At 34.0% G+C, this 23,125-nt stretch overlaps 1 protein-coding gene across 2 annotated transcripts; it reads right to left on the bottom strand.

The window, feature by feature from the left end:
- Window positions 1-14,379: 14,379 nt before the first annotated feature.
- LOC112529705 (mitochondrial import inner membrane translocase subunit TIM17-2-like) lies at window positions 14,380-19,841 on the bottom strand. 2 transcript variants are annotated; one of them, XM_025141064.1, is made up of 2 exons: window positions 19,718-19,841; window positions 14,380-15,429 (listed from the first exon to the last, which is right to left on the bottom strand). In XM_025141064.1, exon 2 carries the CDS (start codon window positions 15,382-15,384, stop codon window positions 14,695-14,697), a length of 690 nt encoding a protein of 229 aa, XP_024996832.1. In that variant the 5' UTR covers window positions 15,385-15,429; window positions 19,718-19,841; the 3' UTR covers window positions 14,380-14,694. The 2 variants fall into 2 exon arrangements, with proteins under 2 accessions (XP_024996832.1, XP_024996833.1); XM_025141065.1 differs by lacking the exon at window positions 19,718-19,841 and adding an exon at window positions 15,770-16,080.
- Window positions 19,842-23,125: the final 3,284 nt, after the last annotated feature.

Below are 23,125 nucleotides of genomic sequence, written 5' to 3'. Positions count from 1 at the left end.
GAAAATCTTGTACACTTAGACAACCAATTTCAATATATGTATAAAATCAATTGAAATGAATACCATGAACATGAAATAATAAAGAAATCATAAAAATCTCATGAACAATTAGATGTATCTTTTAAGATTTGTAACTCCCAATTAATTATTGGGGGTCACAAAAAGGTTGAATTACCAAATTACCCTTATCATTAATTTATAATTTAGATTTAAACCTAAAATGAAGAAAGCATGTGATTGGTCAAGATCGGTTTCCATAGTTTGTACCATATGGTTGGTTTCTATTTGAACCAACCCCTCTCTCTCTCTCTCTCTCTCTCTCTATATATATATATATATATATATATATTAGAGAGGAGTGATCAAATGCAAACCACCCTCTTTTGTGCAAATCCTACAAACCAATCTCATACATCCATTTTTTTGATCAATGATTATGGTTAAAATGTGTTATATTAGGAAAGTAAAAAATTAAATAAAAGGTTTAGGTGGTGTTTGTTTTTTTAAAAAAAGCTCTTATATTACTACTTATATCTGATTCGGTCAGACATAAGGCAATTCAGACCGTTTGTTTTTCTTTTTCTTTTTCTTTCAGAACCACTTATTCCTTATTTTCCTCTTAAATATTAAGTGCTAACCTAGCCACTTATTTTCCTCTTAATCCTGAAGACTATCTAGAGAACCGATTTCCACTTCATCATTCGAGCGACTTCACCCTCTCAATCGAGCGACTTCACCCTCCATCAATCGACTTCACCCTCCTCACCGTCTCAATCGATTGACTTCACCCTTCATCGCCTCTAGTGGCTTCAAATCGACCCAAATCAGATCCAAATCAAAAGGGTTTTCTTCCTTGTGGATTTTCGCCACTGTGTGTTTTCGTTCCTGTGCAAACCAGTAGTTGTGCACCTTTATCCTCGTGAATCAAGGTATTTTCGTCCCTGTAGTTTGTCACTGTAGTTTTCATGATGATGGAGATTTGCTTCGATTTTAGAGGTGGATTTGGGCGTTGGATTTTAGAGAATGAGTGGTGGTAGACGGTGGTTGATAGTGGTGGGATAAGGGTGGATATTGAGGATGGAAGGCTTGAATTGGAGGAGAAGGAAGAATTAAAGAAATATTGGGAACATAAACAGAAGTGAAATAAAAAATTATACATATTCACATGTTTTGTTGGTTACAAAAGCAAACTATTGATTCAGATTTCAGATTTCAGACGTTTGTTAGTTTAGAAAATCAAACAGTCTGACTAATTCAGATTTCAGACTTCAGCACTACCTCTTAAAAATCAGAAGTGAAATCAGACTTCAATACCTCTTAAAAAACAAATGCCACCTTAATATTTAATCAAGAAAGGGCTACTTCATACGATTCCATTTCGCCATGAATTTTTAGGTTGGATGACCTTTTTTGTGGAATAAAACCACTATTTTACTTTATGGTAAGATATTTATTAGTACTTAGCTTCCATATAGTGTGACCACCATTTATATTTATTTAAATATCATAATTTTGACAAAGAAGATCTGAATAACAACAAAATGATTTATTAGTCAAAATATTCGATCAAGTATTCTAAATAATGGTTTGGTGATAAGGTTATGTTACTATAAATCATAGGTAACATTAGTGATGGCCAAAAACCGGTCCAGGGTCGGGCTGAGCTGGTCTCAACCGATCCGAAGATTTCTCATAACCGATCATAACTGGTCCCAACGTAACCGGTCCCGGTCGAAAAGGGGAAGACCGGTCAGGCTACTTCATAACCGGTTATGGGCCACCGGTCCTGGTCCTACAATTAAAAAAAATATTTTTTTAATTTTTTAATGATATAAATTTTTAATAGATTATTAAATTTGTCATACGGGTCACTCAAATACACTTTAAAAATACATTTTATTATAATTAAAATTACATTGTCTTACAAAAATTTATTATAAAATTATTTGAAAATAGATTTATTCATCAATCTTCATCGGTATCCCATGTCTGATTGATTTGAAGAGTTCCGGTATCTTGAATTCTTTTAATAGCCTCTTGGTCATCAATGTCGAGTTCTTCATCGTCGTCATATTGTGAGTAAGTGCCATCAGTATCGGTAGTTGGCGGCATGCTTAGTCCCATGGCGATTTCGTTTTCTTCCAAATTTTCTTCCACCGCTTCAATCTCCATCTCTCACGATGTTGTGTGTTGAGTTCTATCAACCATATCCAAATAATCCTTCAAACAGATGCAACACTCCATGGACTCCGGGCTTAGTTTTGTCCGACGTATGAAAATGATCCTGTCACTAAGAGAAAAGGCAGACTCTGAAGCTACGGTACTAGCTTGGATTGTTAGTATGTCACGTGCGATGCACGCCAAAACCGGGAATTGAGGTTGTTTTTGTTTCCAAAAATCTAATAAATCAATTTTTTCAAAATTTGCGACATCATTTGCAGGGCATGCAACCATAAAGTTAGTATACACATACATATTTAGTTCACCCAAATCGTTATCAAATCGACTTTTTTTTACATAATTCATTTAAAACCTCGTTCATTAAATTAGTCATTAACTCTTTCCGACTTTGTCAATGACCACTAGAAGAAGAGCTAGAACCCGCAAACCCACCACTTGAAGAGCTTTGTTGTTGGTTTCCTCCTCCGTAAAAATGTTTGTAATGATCAAATAAATCTTGAAAATTGCGATTAAACAAACGTTTTTGTTCCACTGAAAAAGAAATATCCGTAGTCGTATCCAAACCAAAAGTTACACATATTTGTGTAATTAAACTTCAACACCGATAACATTTCAATACGGGTTTAACGCCACAACATATAGAAAAGCAAATGGGATGCTTATAAAATATTTTAAAAGTTTTTTTTTCATTGAAGACATCAACCTTCCCCAATCGTGATGGTCTTCTTATTAGGCAATCTTACTTGCCAAAATATATAATTGGTTTAAAACTAAAGGGCTTGTTGGATAATAAATATCGGATAAAAGTGTTGTCGCATTTTTAAAATCGCCTAAAATATCGTACAATCCTTCAATCACGGCCCAATCAAGATTTCCAATAGAATTTTGCTATAAAATGAAAAAAAAATATAATTTTTTTGTTTTATCAAATTTTCAATCATAAAATAAGTCGAATTCCAACGAACAGGCATACCGAACCTCGGTTCCAAAACTCTGAAACTAACATCCTTGCAATACTTTGTATATTCCGCATTTATTTTCTTACCCTTTGTGAAAATTCGCCGCAACATAAGTCTAAACTTATCTATTACAGGTTTACAAGTATTTAAACTGTCTTGAATAGCTAAATTTATTATGTGTGCACAACAACGTGTATGAAATAATTTACCGTCTAAAATAGGTGTCAAATGACACTTAATTTTTCCACACAAAGATTGTTATTACTAGCGTTATCAAATGAAATGTTAATTATTTTAACAGTTAAATTATAAAATGCAAGACATTTTTTAATAATTGAAAATTGACGTGCACCCGAATGTGGTGCACCAAACGGTTCAAACGCGACTAGACGTTTGAATAAATGCCACGATGAAGGCTCAATCCAATGTGCTGTTATGCATATATACGAAACCGACAATCTGTATGGTGCGTTCCATACATCACACGTTAAAAAAATATTGTTAGGCAAAACAGAAAACATTTGTTGAATTTAACTCGACACATTTTCCACATTTTAATTGCATCACGTCTAAGGGTTTGACGACTTACCGTCTTGTATCGTGGTTGTAGTGACTTTTGGATCAACTTCGTAACGTGAGGGTTGTCGAAATGTACGAAAGGCAACCCGACTTGAATGACACATTGTGTTGTCATTTGTCGGTTCAACTCGGCATCATACGACCACATTTGACCTTGAGTGTCAAGTATCGATTGGCTTGAATCGCCCCCTGACCTCAACCCCGGACACGTTTTTTCGGTGTGCCTCCTTAAGATAAAATTTCCTTCCGCCGTAAGGAGAGAATAACACATTTTGCATTGTGCCTTTCTTTTCCCATTCGTGAGGACCATCAAGTTGTAGTGATTCCAAATCTTGGACTTTCGTCCGTATTCAGCAAGAACTTGGGCAACTTGTTCGTTTGATGCATCATGTTGTTCACCGGCCATTTTGTAAGACAAAGAGAGAGAAATGCAAATTGTGAAGTGGAAACGAGAAATGAATACGAGTTGAATTCACAAAATATAGCGAGAAACCGAGAATTGTGAGCGTTTTTTGTGAATTGAGAACTTGGTATGTAAATCTCTCAACCTTGTTACATATTTATAGTGATTAGAGGCCAAAAGATGCAAAAAAAAAAAAACAGCTAGTTAACAGGCAAAAAAGACTATATTTAAAAAAAACGGTCAATTTCTTTTTGAAATTTTGGGTCGGGCCGAGCCGGGCCCTAACTGATCCCGGTCGGTCCCGGTCCCACAAATCCGACAAAATGCATAACCGGTCGTAATCGACGGTCCCATATGCGGTCCTCACGGGTCCCGGGCCGGACCGTTCCTGGTTTCGGTTCTCCAGCGGTCTTGGGCCGGTTGCCATCACTACTTAACATTATAGTTGTATTAATTATTGCTGTAGTATTTCAAAACAAATACCAACCTTCTTTTTATAATGTAGCGAAAAAGTTGTTTTAGATTACTTTTTGTAGAAAACTTTTCTTAAAAGAAATCTTATCCAGATCCAGTGACTTTCAAACGAATTTAAACAAGCCATAGGATGTTTAGAATATTATCTTTTCAGATTTATATTCGTTTTGGATGGACCACTAGAAACCAAGATAGGTTTCCTCTATGTAGATCCACAAATGAACACACTTGGCCTTCACATGGTGCTAGATTAAAACCCTAAAATCTAGTATGTATTTAACAGAAAATAAAGAATCAGTAATTTTTTTATAAGATTAATTATCTTTTTAGGCTTATGCCTATCTTCTTATTTATTGGTGGCCTGTTTGAGTTATAGAAAAACCATAATTCTCAAACATGGTCGGGCTTGTGATAATCCTTAAGCCCATTTAGCCTAAATACAGGTTTTATTTAATTTTATTGATAATAATAAAATTATATGTAAATACATTTACACATAAAATTCTGTGATTATCAAAATTACACTTTTACCAATTCTACAAGAATAACTGTTTAACAATCAGCATGACATAATTCTAGTTTTCGGTTATCCAATAATCATATCGAAGCATACGTATTCTTTGTGTGCGATCCTATAGGTTTACATACTCATTGACAATGTTATTGTGTGACTTGTGTCATGGACATATAAAAAAAAAACTTATATTTACAATCATTAAAATGACATCTTTTTTAGTATTGCTTATTCAGTTTTTGTTGGGAACTGTGTATAGGAGATGATAAAGGGACCAGATTAACTTAAGAATCGTGTAGGAAAATACTTTCCAAATACAACAATTTGACCCTATTAGCCTTGGGTTCACGAATTTCGTATTGGGATAATTCTTAAGTTTTTTTCTCTCTTTTTAAAGGCTGTGAAAATTGAAAAACTATGCCCAAATTCTCATTTTACATATTTAAATGAGAGATCGATGGTTATTGGCGGTTTAACGGTTATAATTGTTAATGGATAAGGTCAAAGAGCAGTTAGAACGGAATCTAAGTTATGAAACCAGCGGATACGCACAATCATTGAACATTTATGATCAACGATACTCTAAAGATACTGAAGACTGTTCATCGATGGCTGAAGCCATTAAGCGATAAGCTAAAAACCAATATGCGATAGGCTGAAGACATTCAACGATAGGCCACACACGGTCAGATTTCTAAACCTAAGAAATTCAAGTCTGAACACGGAGGTCCAGAACTTTATGTGCACTGTTTCAGAGTTATGACTTAGTAAGAACTTCATGTGCACTCTCTTTCTTTGGGAGCACCACCAAGGGGTTCAACCCTTGGAACCGTGCCAGGGACGCTGCCCGTAGGACCTCGCAAGAGGCGCAACCTCTTTGACTCCCACTTTATGGTGATCTAGGTTTGTAAAAGATACGAGACAACTCGAGATCCACTCGGTCAAAACTCGACTAGAATAGGCTTGGCTCAACTCAAACTCGACTCGACTCGGCATACTAATGACTCAAGTCGACCTACCCAATACTCAACACGAAAAGCTCGTGATATACTCGATTTTTTATAAATAATTAGTTTGAAAAATATAATTAATTTTATAATATAATATGTGTAATATAATGTAATAAAAATGTCTTATATTTTTAGATATTTGAACAGTACTATGCATTTTTAACTATAAGAACTAATCAATAATTTTTTATTTATTAAAATCATAATTGAAAAAGATTAAAAAGAAATATTATAGAAGTGTTGATAAAGTTATCCCACTTTGGAAGAAAGATAGTAAAAAAAGAAGTGTTATAAAAAGAGAGGAAGGTGAACATAGTTTGTAATTTTGTCTGCTTGATAATGAAGTTTGAGGTGCATCCTTTTAGTTTTTTAAAATTTAAAAGAACACGTATAAGTTATATAATTTATAAGAGAAGACCCTAAAATTTCATAAATTTCGATGGGTGAGTTTGATTTGAGCTTGAGTTTGGAGCTTGGTTCGGCTTTCAAATGAGCTCGAGTTCAAAATTTTGCAATCAAGTTCAAGTGAGTTTAGGTGTTAACTACTCGTGAGTTTTCAAGTCGAGTTCGAGCTTAAAAAATGGCTATTGAGTTCGAGTCATCGCCTAATAGGGACAACATTTGTAAGTGTGCACTCCGCGCCTCCTAAATCATGTATGTATGTTTTATCGTCTTAGTCAATCACAATTACACTAAAATATTTTAAAAAATGGTTACAAATAATTGATTGATGATGAGGATTGATTCCTGAACCCAATGCATGAAAGAAAGATCCTATCCAACTTTATGGGATGTGTTAAATTACAATTTGAATAAAATAAAACATTATCCAACCATTTCAATATGTCACATGCCTCGTATCATATGTCTATCCATGTTGGATGAGGCTTTATTATACATGTATGTATGTGTTTGTGTACGTATATCCAAGTGCAATTCTATAATGGAAAATATCAAAATAGCCACTTTATACTTAATGTATTAACAAAATAACTAATTTTTGACATTTTTTCACTGAGACGATTTAACCATATGGGGGCGATCTGACCAAAAAAGTACGGAATGGGTCCCATATGTATTTGATTTGGGGACAAAAATCATATATTTATCTGAAAAAGGGAGATCACCTCGGGGCGATTTGACCAAACTTTTATTGCTATTTTGTCCTCTAGTAAGGACATTCTATGACGTACTGATTTGACAATTAAGGGGTGTTTTTCAATAAACGAGAGATGATTTTGATTGGTATTTTGTCTGTTTTAAGACTAAATGTAATATATATATATATATATATATATATATATATATAATGTAGTGTATATATATAATGTAGTATGTATGTATGTATGTATGTATGTATGTATGTATGTATGTATGTTGTGGCTTTTCTCTATAAAATCAAACACTTTTACTCTCACCAATTTTAACACAATATGAAATCATATCAAGCTTTACAAGTTTTACTACTTTTTAAACGCATAAATGAACCAATGAATGTTTTCATATTTTCTTATCAAAAATATATTTTTTATGAAAAACCAACAATATTTTTTAATAAATGTTGATACGAAAAAAATTATTTATATCTGATTTGGGGGGACAAAAAATCAGATATTATATCAGATTTTTGCCAGGATCACCCCACCCACCCTAGGATCGCCCCTGGGGCGATCTTGACCCTAATTTTGTCATTAGTGCCCTACGATTTGACAACGATTTGACGATCTATTTTGTCTTATTACGTAACGGTTTATATGAATAAGCGGTCGAAAGGGACCATTATCACAATCCCCACCAACCATCGACTCTACCATATAGAAACACACCTTTGGCATTCCGATCACCATCGACGACCACCGAGCACCGATGACCATCGATCACCGACGACCACCGAGCACCGTCCACCGACATCTACACTGCATACCTACATCTACCACCGTCCACCTCCGACATCCACCACCGTCTTTCACCACCTACCACCGCCTGCCGCCACCTACCACCATCCACCTCCAACGTCTACCTCCGTCTGCTGCCACCTACCACCGTCCATCATGGAACAACCGGTAAAAAGTTTCAATTTTTAATCTAACTTAAGAAACTATTTTTGTCTAGTATTTAACTTAATAATCTATATTTTAATTTTGTTTAGATTAATTTTGTACAACCTTTAATTTTTGAATTAATTTTTGTGAGGTGTTCTACCAGTTGTTATTAACGTTGAGGGCCCAAACTTCCATAAAAAAATAAATGAAAAATTATCAACTAATCTCCAAGGAGGTTAAACATGTTAAGAGATACATGTTTTCCCATGGTTAGATATATCTACCAAAATGCATATTTCTTCTTAACTAATTAGATGGTGTAATGTGAGGACCCTTTTTTCCATTTTGAATCTAAATATATTATCGTGTTGGAGAGTTCCATTTACGGTTCAGCAGACATGAGTTCTGTTTGATCACGGGTTTCCGATTTGGGCCGGATCTTTGCCCGCCACATTGTACCATCCCATTAATTATTACAAGATTGTTTGGTAAAATGACCAAATATGATAATATTAAAGTCGATCATTTTAGAAATAAATTAATCGACTTAAATAATAAAGATATATCAGATGATGATACGGTGCGTGTCTGCCTCGTAATCATGCTTCATATGGTATTACTCGGACCAAAAAAGAACCACAATATCCAATACTGGATTTTACATCTGGTTGAAAATTTGGATGTTTGGAACCAATATCTTTGGAGCTCGTATATATAGTGTCTGACATATCAACAGCTAAAAAATGCGTTCAAGTGCCGCAGACACAGAAATTGGCCGTTACGAGAATTATATAAAATAAATCTCTCGGACTATTAGTAAATGGAGATTAGTGCAACTATACACTTATCAATCCACTATCGATTTTTACAAGTAATAAAGTGGTAAAATACCGAATATCATCCATAGGTAAAGAAATAATAGTTCATTAAAAGTTTATGTAAAGATATGATTTCAGATGGTGAGTTCGAAGAAAATATTTGTGGTGAGTTGGTTTAACACTACTGTTGTGAGCAAGTAATAAAAGAGATCTTAGGGTGTAAGGATTTGGTAAGATATTCAACCGATTTTTAAGTAGACAGCATGCTGCAACATGGTTCTATAACATGCTTAAATAACTTGTCCTAACAACTAATAGTTTCTTTAAGGTACTCTCTCGAGATGTAGAATGACACACAATCATAGATTAAGACTTCATATCTCTATGCAAGGCTGAAGTCTCGACATTTGGCTCAAATTATTCCTCATATAAGCTAAATGAAGTGAAAACGAGTCTCCTCGATTCTAAGTAGCTCTCTCGAGCCTACTTCCATATCATATAAATTGACGTGTGCTTATTTGTTTATCTCTAAATCTAACACACTTTAACACTTTTAAACAAGTGATCAACTTGTCCATGTATGATATTTTTGCAATATAAACTTGAATGACGTAGTTGGAAAGACTTATTATTTAATTTTCTACAAAAGGAATCGGTGTTTCTCTTAACATCACCCAATACCCAAGCTATATTTTTAGCCTACCATACTTGAGATAATAAAATCAATTGCATAAATAATAAAGCATATTAATAGGAAGAAAAATGCAATAAAAGAAAAGAAAATAAAAGAAATAAATGTTAAAGAGAATTATAAAGATTAAAGAAAACTTTTTGAATTTAGAGAGAATGTAAAGATACTTTCTCCCAAAAATTAGCACATACCAAGCTTTCAAAATATCATCAAAATATCCTCCGTACTATTATCCAAAATGCCCCTGAAATCATCCAGCAGCACATGTTGTAGCATACTTCTGCTAAATCACCTATTTACAAAGCTTTCTCCCAAAAATTAGCACATACCAAGAAGTAAACATGTTTATCACATCAATTCAGTTCTAATATAAAAAAAAGATGCAAAAATAAAATAAAAAGACTCAATTTATGGAATTTTGGGAAACTAAAACGGATAAAGAAAATAAGAAAAGGTGTAAAAGCATCAAAAAAGTTGATGCTTATCAGCTGCCGAACAAATACACATTATATGAGCCACAACAACGTTATTCATCTGTGGCATAATACCGACATCCTCCAATGGCATGTTGAATTTAACCAATTCAATGTTGGGGTCGATCAAAAGTTCGCGTCGATTACAAACCTTATTAACGAAAAATACGGACTTCTCGACGTGAGACTCAACAAATATGAGAACGATGTGCCAAGATCAGTACCTGAGGCTGATCCTTCATCATACATACCTCGACAGGGTGATGATGTAAGTATGTTTAAGCTTCTTCATGTTTTTACTTTATAAGTAACAATTAAATAAACATTAAATTTATATTGGATTGTGCGTACGTAGTTTATGGCGCACCAATACTCACCGATGGATACGGTAAATATGTTTAAGGTTTTAATGTTTTTACACGTTAACAATTATATATAAAAAAAATTATAGTGGATTATACGTACACAGTGTATGCCGCAACAATACTCATTGATGGATACAGTAAATATGTTTAAGCTTCTTTCATCTACTTACTTTACAAGTAACAATTAAATAAAAATTAAATTTATATTGGATTGTGCGTACGTAGTTTATGGCGCAGTAATACTCATCGATGGATGAGGTAAATATGTTTAAGATTTTAATGTTTTTACTTTACAAGTTAACAATTATACGAAAAACTTTTTAATTTATATTAGATTGTGCGTACGCAGTTTATGTCGCAGCCGTACTTTTCTGAGAATACGGTAAATATGTTAAAAAAAATTAATGTTTTTATTTACCAAGTTAACAATTAAATTAGATAAACTTTTTAATTTATATTGGATTGTGTATATGCAGTTTATGTCGCAACAGGAACCTGTGATGGATGCTACGACATCTACATCATCAAGGGTCCCGTCTGCAGAGCCGCAAGAAGAAGTTTGTTTGTTCAGTGATCTTGAGAAGAGAGTGAGCAAGAAACCGTGGTGAACAAAATCTACATTTACGGCGTTCAAGACAAAGAAAAGGGACAGGAAATCCGCTAACCAAATGTCCTCATCAATTCCCACAACGACTATAGTAGACGTTGTTCATTTGTAAAGATCTAACCATTTCCAAAAAACAAAACCAAAAACCAAAACCCATTTGAAGTTGAATCAAAACTTTTTCTTGCTAATATGTTGCTTGTTGGTGAAAGAGAAGACTCGTAAGGTGAAGGGGACAAAATCATGAAAATGAACCACTATGCGTGTGTTCGTTGGAGTTAGACCACACAGAGAAGGGCAACAGAGGGCCTGTCGATGGTTATTGGACGCAAAAGGGATGGTTTAGAGGATACGAGGGAAAAATATGATTCGATTTGTGGTTGTTGTGTAAAGCGGGCTTCGATCTAGGTTTCGATGTGAAGTTGGTTGGATTCGACCTTGGCTTCGACATTGAGTTGCAAGGCCGAAGCTTTGACGGCCGATGGTGAATAGATCACCGAAGAAGATGGGTTATGGGGTGTGAGCTTTTGAGGTGTGATTAGGAGTGTAAATGATACGAGTCAAGCTCGAGTATTAATATACTTGACTCGAACTCGATAGTCATTTCTCAAACTCAAACTCAACTTGAAAGCTTGTGAGTGTTTAAAAACTAACTTGACTCGAACTCAATTGCAATTTTTTAGGCTCGAGCTCTTACTCATTTGCAATTTTTTAGGCTCGAGCTCTTGCTCATTTGAAGCTCGAATTCGAGCTCGAATCAAGCTTGAGCTCGAACTCGAACCAAGCTCACTATTGAAATTTATGGAATTTTGGGGTTTTTATCTGATAAATTTTAAAGCTTAAAGTTGTTCTCCTTTAATTCTTATAAATTTAAAAGAATGTACCTCAAATTTCATCATCAAAAAGATAAAGTTACAAACGCCATTCACCTTCACTCTTTTTATAACTCATTTTCACCCTTCTTTTACCATCTATCTTTCAATATAGGACAACTTCAACAACATTTCTATAGGTTTTCTGTCTTCTTTTGATTAAAAATAATTTATTGATTTTATAGTTAAAAAACACACAATTTTATTCAAATATCAAAAAATACAAGACATTTTTATCATATTATATTACATTTTACCAATTACATTATAAAACTGATTATATTCAAAAACTAATTATATATAAAAAGATCGAATATCTCACGAGCTTTTCAAGTCGAGTATTGGGTAGCTCGGGGCGTTAATATGTTGAGTCGATCACGAGTTCGAGCAGAGCCTATTTTAGACGGTTCTGAATTGAAGGAAAAAGCAGCTTATAAAAAAGTTAGAATTAAATCTAAATAAATATATTAGAAAGTGATATTTTAATAAATCCAACATCAAGATCTAAAATATAAGATTATATTCCTTTTGTCCATAGAAAGAGAAACAAATGCATCAAGATTTGGATGTTTTATTTGCAACGATAAGATGATTGAAAACCATAGGTTTGGTGCCCAACCCATCATCATAAATCTAATCTCATTTCAATGGTCTATATTCATCTACCAAACTTATATCCATTTTTATTATTTTATTTATGTGAAAAATATTTTACATGAATGAATATAATATTAAGATATTTTACTAAAATATTGGAACAAGATCGGAAAATGAATAAGGTCATAGTACCGAGTAGGGGTGTTCAAAAACCCGACCAACCCGATCATTCCAATACGAAATAACTCAACCCGGAGCAACCCGATGTCTAATCGAATTGTAAAATTTTCAAACCCTAGGTATTGGGTTACTATTATTTGAACCCAACCCAATCCAACCCAACCCAACCCAACCCAACCTGATATCCTTTTATTTCTTGAATTTTATATGATTGTTGAATTTCTATTAATATATACATTAGACAATTACACTATCATGTATGCTCTTCATATACACATATTTTCAATATATTTACATCTTTATATAACTCATTAGTATATATGTTCAGTAACTGTGAACATATATATCTAAATTGAAAAAATTAATTGAATGTGATATATGTAAGAAGTATGGATAAGTTGTATTAAATGGTTGATGATGAAAAAGAAATTATGAGTAGAGAAATAACATATTCTAGGTTAGAAAAATATTTTAATGTACCAAAGTATCAACCCGACTAACCTGACCAACCCGTACGGGTTAGGTAGGGTTGGGTCGCACTTTGGTTTATGTTGGGTTGGGTTGAGATTTTCCAAACAGCAAACATTGGGTTGAGTTGTTCAAATGTCTTCAACCCGATCAGCCCAACCCATGAGCATTCCTACTACCAAGCTTGTTCCGTTAGACATTTAATTTAATATGTCTTTTTACAAAACCCTCCACACTCTTTGATGGATTTACAAATTGTACTTTTCCGGTTAGCATTTATGGATTGGACATCCATATGTCAAGATCATACAAAACGGTATCATATGCAACAATTTACCTAGTAAGCGCTTACCGTGGTAAGAGTCGTCATCCTCACTTACCGGGTAAGACTCTCGATTAATATCTTCGCTCTTACCAAGTAAGATTCTTATTTCTTACCATATTCATCCGGTAAAGTAATGTAACTTGGTAAACTTTTACCCGGATAAGCGTTTGGTAAACGGCACCTTAGTTAGAAATTGATACATTTAGGCATTTCTTATTTAGTTTAGTGATCCATAATCCAACTAATTAAATCTTTAACTAATGATCATGATAGGCTACTAAATTAATAATATCATTTAAAGATTTATTATTAAATATTAAATGCATGGTGCATCTTCTTCTAATTTATTCAACCATTTCCCATGTTATCACGTTTTTTTTATTCTTATAAAATGAAACATTTAGTAATACAAAGATTTAGTGAAACTTACTATAATTATAACGTCTGAAAGAAATTTGATTTTGAAGAAAATTTGATAGATTTGACCACGGAATTAGAATAAAATAATAAATGACCAAAATAGCCTTTTATTACATTTCCATACATTTTTGTTGTAATTACAAAATATAATATAATGATAATATAAAGTGACGAAGCGGTTGTGACGATACGATAGCAGCAGTGATCATTGGCCTTGTGGTGGTGGCAACATCAACGGCCACAGGGGTGGTTAAATTAAACTAAAACATGTCATTTTTACTATATATATATATATATACACACACACATACAAAAACATACACAAACCAAAGCCACACTGATCACATTCATTTAACACAAAAGAAAGTTGTTAAATTATGAGAAGTTGAATCTGAGATGGTACATCAAAACAACCAGACTCCATTTTTCCTTCTACTAAAAACAAATATGCCAAAAACAAACATTCTGATTTTGGCTTCCTTTCTATTTTACAAGTAAAAACATCTGTTTGATTCATAGAGTATAGAATCAAACGAAATACTCATGAATCAAATACGAGCCCATCATTCGGGCTCAAGCCAAGATCGAATGAAATCAGAACTTACTACGACATATATGAGCCAAACCTGGGAGTACATGACGGGAACTCAATGATTGTCCCCAAACTTCAAAATGTTATAAAAAAGTTTGAAAATTGTCACGAAACCTCTTTCTATTACTCATTTGTATTCAAATGAAGGTGGGTTTGGAGCATCGAAGCTCTCCAAAACCTGTGTTTTCCCACCGTTGCTTGGTGGTGTCTCCTGCTGCTTTCCGCCACCAAAAACTCCTCCAAACCATGATGGTGTTGATGACGATGGTGTGGAAGATGAAGATCCCATGCTATCGATGTTTACTTGAGCTTGATTAGAAAGATGACCTATTGGAGGAAAATTCTGAGGTGCACCGGGCATATTTGGCATGCCTTCTTCCATTGGAGGAAAATTCTGGGGTGCACTCATGAGCTTATTTAACATGATCCCAGCACCCTCGATCATAGCAAGTAACACTCCACCAAAAACTGCCGATCGGGAGGCAGCACCGAGTCCCTGACGCATCTGGAGAAACCCTCCAGTGGCGGCACCTGCAATAATTGAGTTCCAAGGATCCTCTTTCTGGCGGAGATAGACCATTGTGCAATCGAAAGTGGAGAAAAGGCCACCCCAGACAGCAAAACTGCCGCCAACACGAGGAGCATTCATTCGCACTGCTTGGATCCCACCAACAAAGCGTTCACCTTTGGGGGAATTGTAGGTGCCCTTCAAGAAGTGGAAGGCCGCCCCTCCAACGGCACCCATGCCAAAAGCTCCACCAATATCATCAAGTATACGGTCTGGACAAGGTTCACGAGATGTTTCTGGGGTTCCCATTTTTTAACGAGGGTAGATAGGATAAACGCTGGGTGAAAACTTTGGCTGTAAAAAAACAATAGTGAATTTCAGACAAAAATATTCCCTGCAACAATATAGAAGTTGGTCTTGTGGAGTGCGTTTGGTACGCAGACAGGTATTATCGGATGAGAGTGAGATAGGCAGGTTAAAGAATTGTGCAAGGTTTAGGGTTTTAATTTGACATGGGTAATTTAGTAATTTACTAATCTTGACCCATCTCCGTGTCTCCCTAATTTTGTGCCACTCAATTTTGCATTATACTGGTCTAATGTTGCACAAAATGTGGGACAATAAGTTTTTGCTCTGTCCTGTGTCCTGCATACCAAACGCACCCGTAGTGTAGCTTAGGTGTCAAATTTCTTACCGTTAAAAATGCATTTTAGAAGCAACACCCATTGTAAAGCCATAAAAGAAGGATGGAAAATCAATCTACACTCTTGGGGTCTTTACTGAATCCTTCAATTACTTGTAATACAAATAAAAAGCTCAAAAGGTTTGGAAAAGGCGGTTCTCTCCAATGGCAATTTATTCCTACAATGAAGAATAACAACATACTCCCTCGGTCCTAAAATAAATGTCAGACAATCAAAAAGGCACACATTTTTAGAAATTTGTAATTATTACACTTTTTAATTAATTAAAGGACAAATTACCCTTAATAATAGAGGAATTTCTATTAAGGGTAGAATTGGAAACTATGCATTTACTTTTGGAAGTGGAAACTTATTTTGGGACAACCTAAAATAGAAATATGGACACTTATTTTGTGACCGAGAGAGTATATGACAAGATACATATGTCTATGAGTTAACTCTTTGGTAAATTGCATTAGAAGAAATGAAAATCAAAATTATCAAAGCTGTTTATTAAATTTTTGCGGTCGTTCAGTCAGTTTAATTGCAAGTTGACTGTGGTCAAATGATGTAATCAAGAAATTCATACAAGAGAATCTTTGGATGCAATGCAATCTTATGAGTTTCTTGAAGACGATAAATAACTTAACAAGCTGATTTTATAATAGATCAAAATATGGTTTCTATTCAAGCTTAGTCGGTTGTTTTTTAAGAAAATTGTTTAACTTTTCTTTTTAAAGTGTAGACAACATGAGATCCAACATAACATCAGACTCGAAGAAGTCCAAAACTGTAATCTAAGATTAATGTACTAATTCAATTCAAACTCTTTATTGCAATTTGCAAAATTGGAGTTGGTTCAACTGTTGTTGCTGTGATGTTTATGGTTGGTCACATGGTGGTTGTTATTGTTGTGATGCTTATGGTGGCTTGGCATGCCTAAAACGAGTAACGATTCTCCTTTGGAAGAAGATACCATTATCTGGTGATAGAAGTGCAGGAAATCAAGCCGCTTTGACAAATGATCCTTATAATGTTATTGATTAGGGGTTTGAAGGAACAATGGGGGATCTAAAGGTTTTAGATTAAGTTGATACAAACAAAGTGTAAGAATTGCAACTCTAGAGATGTTCTTAAGTATAATTAGAGATTGATGAGGATGTTATCCTTACGATAAGAACAAGGTAATTGATATGGGCAGCATGCTTCCTGAGGCTTGTGTGATTTGTGTGATTAATACATTTCATTCAAGTTGAGGGAGACAAACTCTACAGAACAAGAACCTGCTACAACAGAATGTTGGACCACTAATAGGCAAGTGTGCAAGCTGTGTAGCAGAAATTCGAATGTGATGGATGTGCAGCATACACCAAAATAAGATCAGAAATAATGCCAGACGAAAGAAGGTCAATGACATTTCTCAGGAGAAGCACAGGAGACACCATTTGGGGTGGTTTCAGCATCACCACCATAGATATTCGAATGCACTGCTTGAAAAAAGAGGTCTTTAAGAGAGGTAGGGGTCAGCCATGATCAAGATGAAGAATGGTGAAAAGCATATGCATGAGTAGTGAATACAAGATATGAGTTGTGGAAGGACGCCCTTTATTTCCAGAAGCCCCAGGTGCTCAAAATTTATGGTTCAATGCTTCAAAGTTGAAGACCCCCCCTCCCCCCACGGCTTGCAAAAAAGTGTGTGTGAAGAAGTTTTGACCTGAGAGTTTCAAAAAGCTTGTCAAAAAGTTACGGAAATTTTTGAAGAAACGGAAATGATGAGTTTGAAAAAAAGACGCAAGGCTAGTTAATATTATGCCATATAAAAAGAAGTACAATGCAACATAGAAAAGGTAATGAGACAAGTGTGCAATCCGATATCAGATCTCCATATGCTTTTGCTTGATATGAAGATGTATGTTACTTGTGTTCATGCAAAGGACTGGAACAATGAGAACTAGGAAGACCACGAAGAAAGCAAAGATAAGCTCATAAATGTCAATTTTGACACACTACAACCTCCATTATCAATAAACCAATCAAGACCTACAATAAGCACATGTTTCCATGTTGGGGTATGTAACACAGTTACCACACAACATGCCAACAAATATAAGATTTTCTTCCCACCTAAGATAAATCGACCTTTTAAGAAACTCAATGACCAACTATTACACTTCTAAACTACCTCTTGTATTGTACATTGTCTTTTCAAGTCTTGGTGGATACAAAACTGCGGCAACTAATGAGAAAGTAAGAATTTGTGGTCCAAAAATGATGGTCCTTCAATGCAAAGTGATTTTCTTGTAGTTACCATTCCAATTGAGAAAATCCATGGGAGTATTTTCAGACACTAGATAAAGAAGAAGTTCATCATCAATTTTTGGGTTTGAAGAGCACCATATAAACAAAGTCCACCTTTATAATCTTTTTCAGTTATTTAAAATTTAAAATTACAGTTTTAAATTTTCTGATTTAATATTTGAATATAGTCATTTTGGTATTCATTTTTAACCAATGATAAAACTGTCAAACAAGAAGAACTACTCTAACCGAGCAATCTAACACTATCACTCTTTTTCTACCGTTACCATCCACTCAAGGAGATAAATCATCAATGCTCTGTAAATAAAGGCTTACTAGCACAATAGGGAAATTAGTTGATATTCAAGCTTTGGGAATTATATTGCTTAATATTCATTAAAAAGAAACTCAAAAGTGTATAATTTACTTCAGGATGACGGAGCATTTTCCCAAGTTGCATATGGATCTTTTTTGCAAGTGGTATAACTTTGTCCAACCAAAGTTGGCCCACTTCTTCAAGATACATACTAGATTTGACAACAATGTTCCACAATAGAGATTGCAAAGTGTTTGTGATCTCGTGAATTTATCTTTATCTTAGCATCTTACAAGAATCATGGCATGTTACTAGACTAATAAAAAGTAGCCTCGTGATGCTATACGTATACTGGCATCAAATGATCTTCAATTCATTTTTGAGTCAACTCTTCAAGCGATGGTCTTGTATTTAGCAAAAACACCAAGATTTGTTCATCCCTTTTAGCAAATTATCTAAGAAATATTCTAAAAGTTGTTTTTCGATGAGGGTTTAGTCATTAGATTGTTTATTTTATTTAAATCCATAATTTGGTTTCAATAGGTAAAAAGCAAAAATTACTCAAACTTAATTTGCTAAGTTTCATCTCCCCACCTAACTATAGGACTATACCTAAGAACAACTTCAACAAAAGGGCACTTGCACACACACATCCAATTTCTCCCTATTGCAATAAGTTCCATCCTCATTTTTCTGGATAAAGAAAAGGAAGCTCCACTCTCATTGAGTAAGGAAGAGCAAGTACAGAGAAATATGGTGGTAGTCTTAAGATAATGTTCTTCCTTTAAAAGAGTTTAGGTTATTTAGTCTGCAAATTAAGAAACCATCATCCTAATGGTTATGCATTTTGGCCCCCTTAAATATAACAACATTTCAAGCATCTCATTGTGGATACATCAAAAAGAATCAAAGGAAAGTAGAGCTAGAGGTTTCAGTCAGATTCGGAGCTCTTTCAGTTCAACTACACCATTGACACAGATCCTAAATTCAGGATAACGAACCAAGTCCAATCATTTCAAGTCGGAAAATTACAATCCAAATAAAGAAAACCCTAATTTCATGATTCAGACTCCATTTGAATTTATCATTTACTTAGGCGTTGCACAAAACTCGAATAATTCTATTTGGTTTCAGATGGTGATGTAAAATCATCGTCTATAAATGAATCCACAAGATTCCCAATCATGTAAGCAAAGGTATAAGAACCAAAACACCTGAAATCCACCCACAAATGACGCTACTATTTTTAGCTCAATTAACAATCAAATTAGAAGAAACGCAAGCATAAAATTCAAGATTTTCAGGAAGAAAAAGAAACAAGAAGCGATTGAGTATAAAAATTTACCTGGTCGCCTCCGTTGTATGAATGTATGGAGAGATTTGGGAAATATTACAGACCGCAAAGCTGTTGACCCCTCAATGGCTCCTCGATCGCCCCCTAAGGTTGAGTTGAGGATATCATCATATCATATCACTACGCGGTCGATGAATGGTTTGGTACAAAGATAAAACGGTAATTGTTAGGTAATTGTTTACGATGGAATTAGAGGGTTAAATAGTAAGGATATTCATGATATAAAATTATTTAGAGAGTTTTAAAATCATTAAAAGATAGATTTTTTATCTTAATAGAACTGTTAAGAAGTAAACAAACAATCAATTTATTTTAGTCTATTTTTAGAACTAACATGATTTATTTTTATAAATACAAAATATTTAGGTTGGTACATTCATATGACAAGTCGTCAATCTGACGTTTAGTATAAGTAGGACGTCAAAAAGTTGTATGTAAATGTTATTTAATGATTTTATATGTTAACGATGGAAGAAAGAAGTGGTCAACGATAGTAGTGGTGATTGTGACGTTTTCTAAAAAATTATTGGATCTTGAGAATTTGTACATAAATTTTCATACAAAACATTAACACAAACTAAATTAGGAAGGTTCAGTTCCTATTTAAGGTTTATCGTGAAAACTCAAATATTTATGGATTTTTGTCTGCTACGTTTTCTTCATTTCAGCCTTTCTTTCACAAACAAGCTTCTAGATTTAAGATAATAATTCGTATTTTGTTAGAATTCAATAATTATATTAAATATATTTTAGATTTTTTTATATTTTAGATTTTTTTATATTTAAGATGAGATACCTATCCAGTATTTGATTATGTATATATGTAGTTAATTACACAAATTCAAACATGGAACTTTAATAAGTCGTATATACCTATAATTTACTTGTAATTTTGAATTTTAAGTAATATGTATCAATACACAGTACTTAAGGCATAAACAATAGTTTTTAAGAATTTTTATCAAATGCTTGATAATATAATATCGATAACTAATCATTCACAAAAAAAAAAAAAACTTCCATAAAAAATCAGATAATCTTCACACAAAACTTTACTGTAAGGTTCAATTAATTGTTATGAATGTAACAACTATTTATTACACATCTACCAAACATTTACATGAAAAGAATGTTCATATAAAGTTTATTATCGATTGTTTTATGTAAATGTAACAGGGAAAAGTAAAAAAAGAAAACGATCTTTTTTTTATTTTGAATGATTAAGTCCCTAAACTTCATTTTTTAATAAAAAAAATCATCGAACTTTTATATTGAATGACTAAAGGGGTGTTTGAGATTGCTTATTTTAAGTGTTTATTAATTTATTTCGGTGTAGTGCTGGTAATATTGAGTTTTTAGTGTTTGGATGGAGAAAAAAAGGAAATGCTTATACCGGTTTGGCACCGGTAATAAGAAGTTTTTAATGAGTTACTTGTTTCTAACTTATTAATTTATTCCGATGTGGTACCGGCAATAATGAGTTTTAGTGTTTTGATGAGAAAAAGGAAGGGTATTCCCTATCTATTTTATCAGCTTATCTGATGTGGTACCGCTATAAGCTAATCCAAATACTTTTTATGAAACTCCAATTTGCCACCATATAAGTTGATAAACACTTTTGCAAAAAAAAAAAACATAAATTGTTTTAAATAAGCAATCTCAAACACACACAAAGTCAACTTTTTAGAAATTGGCTATGTACGTCCTTTCAACAAAAAAGAAAAAAGAAAATACTTGTAAGTGGTTAACAAGGTTTTAAATTTGAAATGTTTCCAAACCCTTTAAAATTGTTTTTCATGAAATTACAAATTTGTGACCACCATTTTTTGGATCATTGATATGATATGATTTATGGACTTAAAATTGTCCTAAAAAAATGGGATTCTTATCGAAATCAAACCATATATAGGGTTGGATGCCAATGAGAACACCAACTCTGATGAGAACGGTAAGAACACATTGGAGGGATGATCTCTTTTGATCCAACGGAGCTCATCGCAAGCGTTTCTGGGCATTCATCCACCTAAATTCACACACATTCATCCACTTTCATGTACTTTTGCATACCTACTTGGATAATTATAAGTGAAACCTGTAAGAGATTCATGCATGGAAGGTAGATGAAAGTGGTGAAACCGGCAATGAACAGGCATTGGTAGAATCGGTTAAAGGTCCAATCAAACATGGCTTTTGCAAACCTCTAAGGGGCCGTTTATTAAACGTTTACCGGCAAAATTCAATATCATCACTTAGTTAGCAGGTAAGATTTTAGCCCATCAAAACGGTATTGTATGCAACAATTTACCCGGTAAACACTACTCGTGGTAAGAATCGTTGCCCTCACTTACCGGGTAAGACTATAGATCCTTACCTTCGCTCTTACAGAGTAAGATTTTTGGTCATTGCCACATTCATATGATAAGGTAATGTGACTTGGTAGGCGCTTACACGGGTAAACGTTTGGTAAACGACGCCTTGTTGGGGATAGAAACCCTTTTGGGGCATCTTTGATCAAATAAGTGTCTAAAAAACTGTATAGAAAAAAAAGTAATGGATTAGATGCAAGGTTCTAAATGATGGGTGAGATCAAGCCTCAAGCCTTACGACTCACCAGCTTAACAAGACCAAAGCGTTTTTAGGGCGTTATTTATGGTGGCAAATTTTAAATTACATATATAATTATACATACAGGATTAGGTTTCGGTGAGAAGGAGAGTTAAGGTGAGAAGCGTTAAAAGGGATCTCCACCCTTGGATGCACATTAAGATAATATGCACCTAGATGTACCAGATCAATCCTCATATCAAACGCAATTCATGGGTGGGTTTGAGATCCATTTTTATGTTTTTCACCTTAACTCTCCTTCTCACATGATTCTACGCCTATACATATATACATATATGCATTATACTAAAACTCAATGAGATATAACAATTTTATTAGGTTATATACTAAAAACAAAAAAAGTAAGACACAAAAGGTAAAAAATCAAATAACGTTTTACAAGAACCGCACTTCAGGCCATACATCAAAGACGAGCCTTGAGCCATGACATGCCACAACGGCGGCCATGGCGACCCTTTTGTAACGTTGGTTAGATGACAAGCAAGAAATCAAAGGGAAACTGGGTATGATTTTCGCTTGGTTGTATCCCGGTTTTGGCACATTGGGCCTTACTGTCAGAGGTACGTCCGCATGGATTGGAGTGAACGGGTTATGGACATCTATCTGGTAACTCGGCTAAGCTACTTCGGTCTAAAAAATCATAACTAATTCAAAAAGAAGAAAACTGTATAACCCGACTCATTGCATTTCAAGTTGGGTTGTTCAGATTGAACATACTTTAGAAAGAATATATATATATATATATATATATATATATATATATATATATATATA

The sequence above is a fragment of the Cynara cardunculus genome, assembly GCF_001531365.2.
Source record: "Cynara cardunculus var. scolymus isolate 2C chromosome LG 16, CcrdV1, whole genome shotgun sequence".
Lineage (NCBI taxonomy): Eukaryota > Viridiplantae > Streptophyta > Magnoliopsida > Asterales > Asteraceae > Cynara > Cynara cardunculus.
The sequence above is the reverse complement of the archived record's forward strand: the minus strand, read 5'-3'. Positions and strand labels throughout refer to the sequence as shown.

Excerpts from the sequence above, each read along its gene's own strand:
- LOC112529705 (XM_025141064.1), bottom strand. The coding sequence starts at position 15,384 with ATGGGAACCCCAGAAACATCTCGTGAACCTTGTCCAGACCGTATACTT.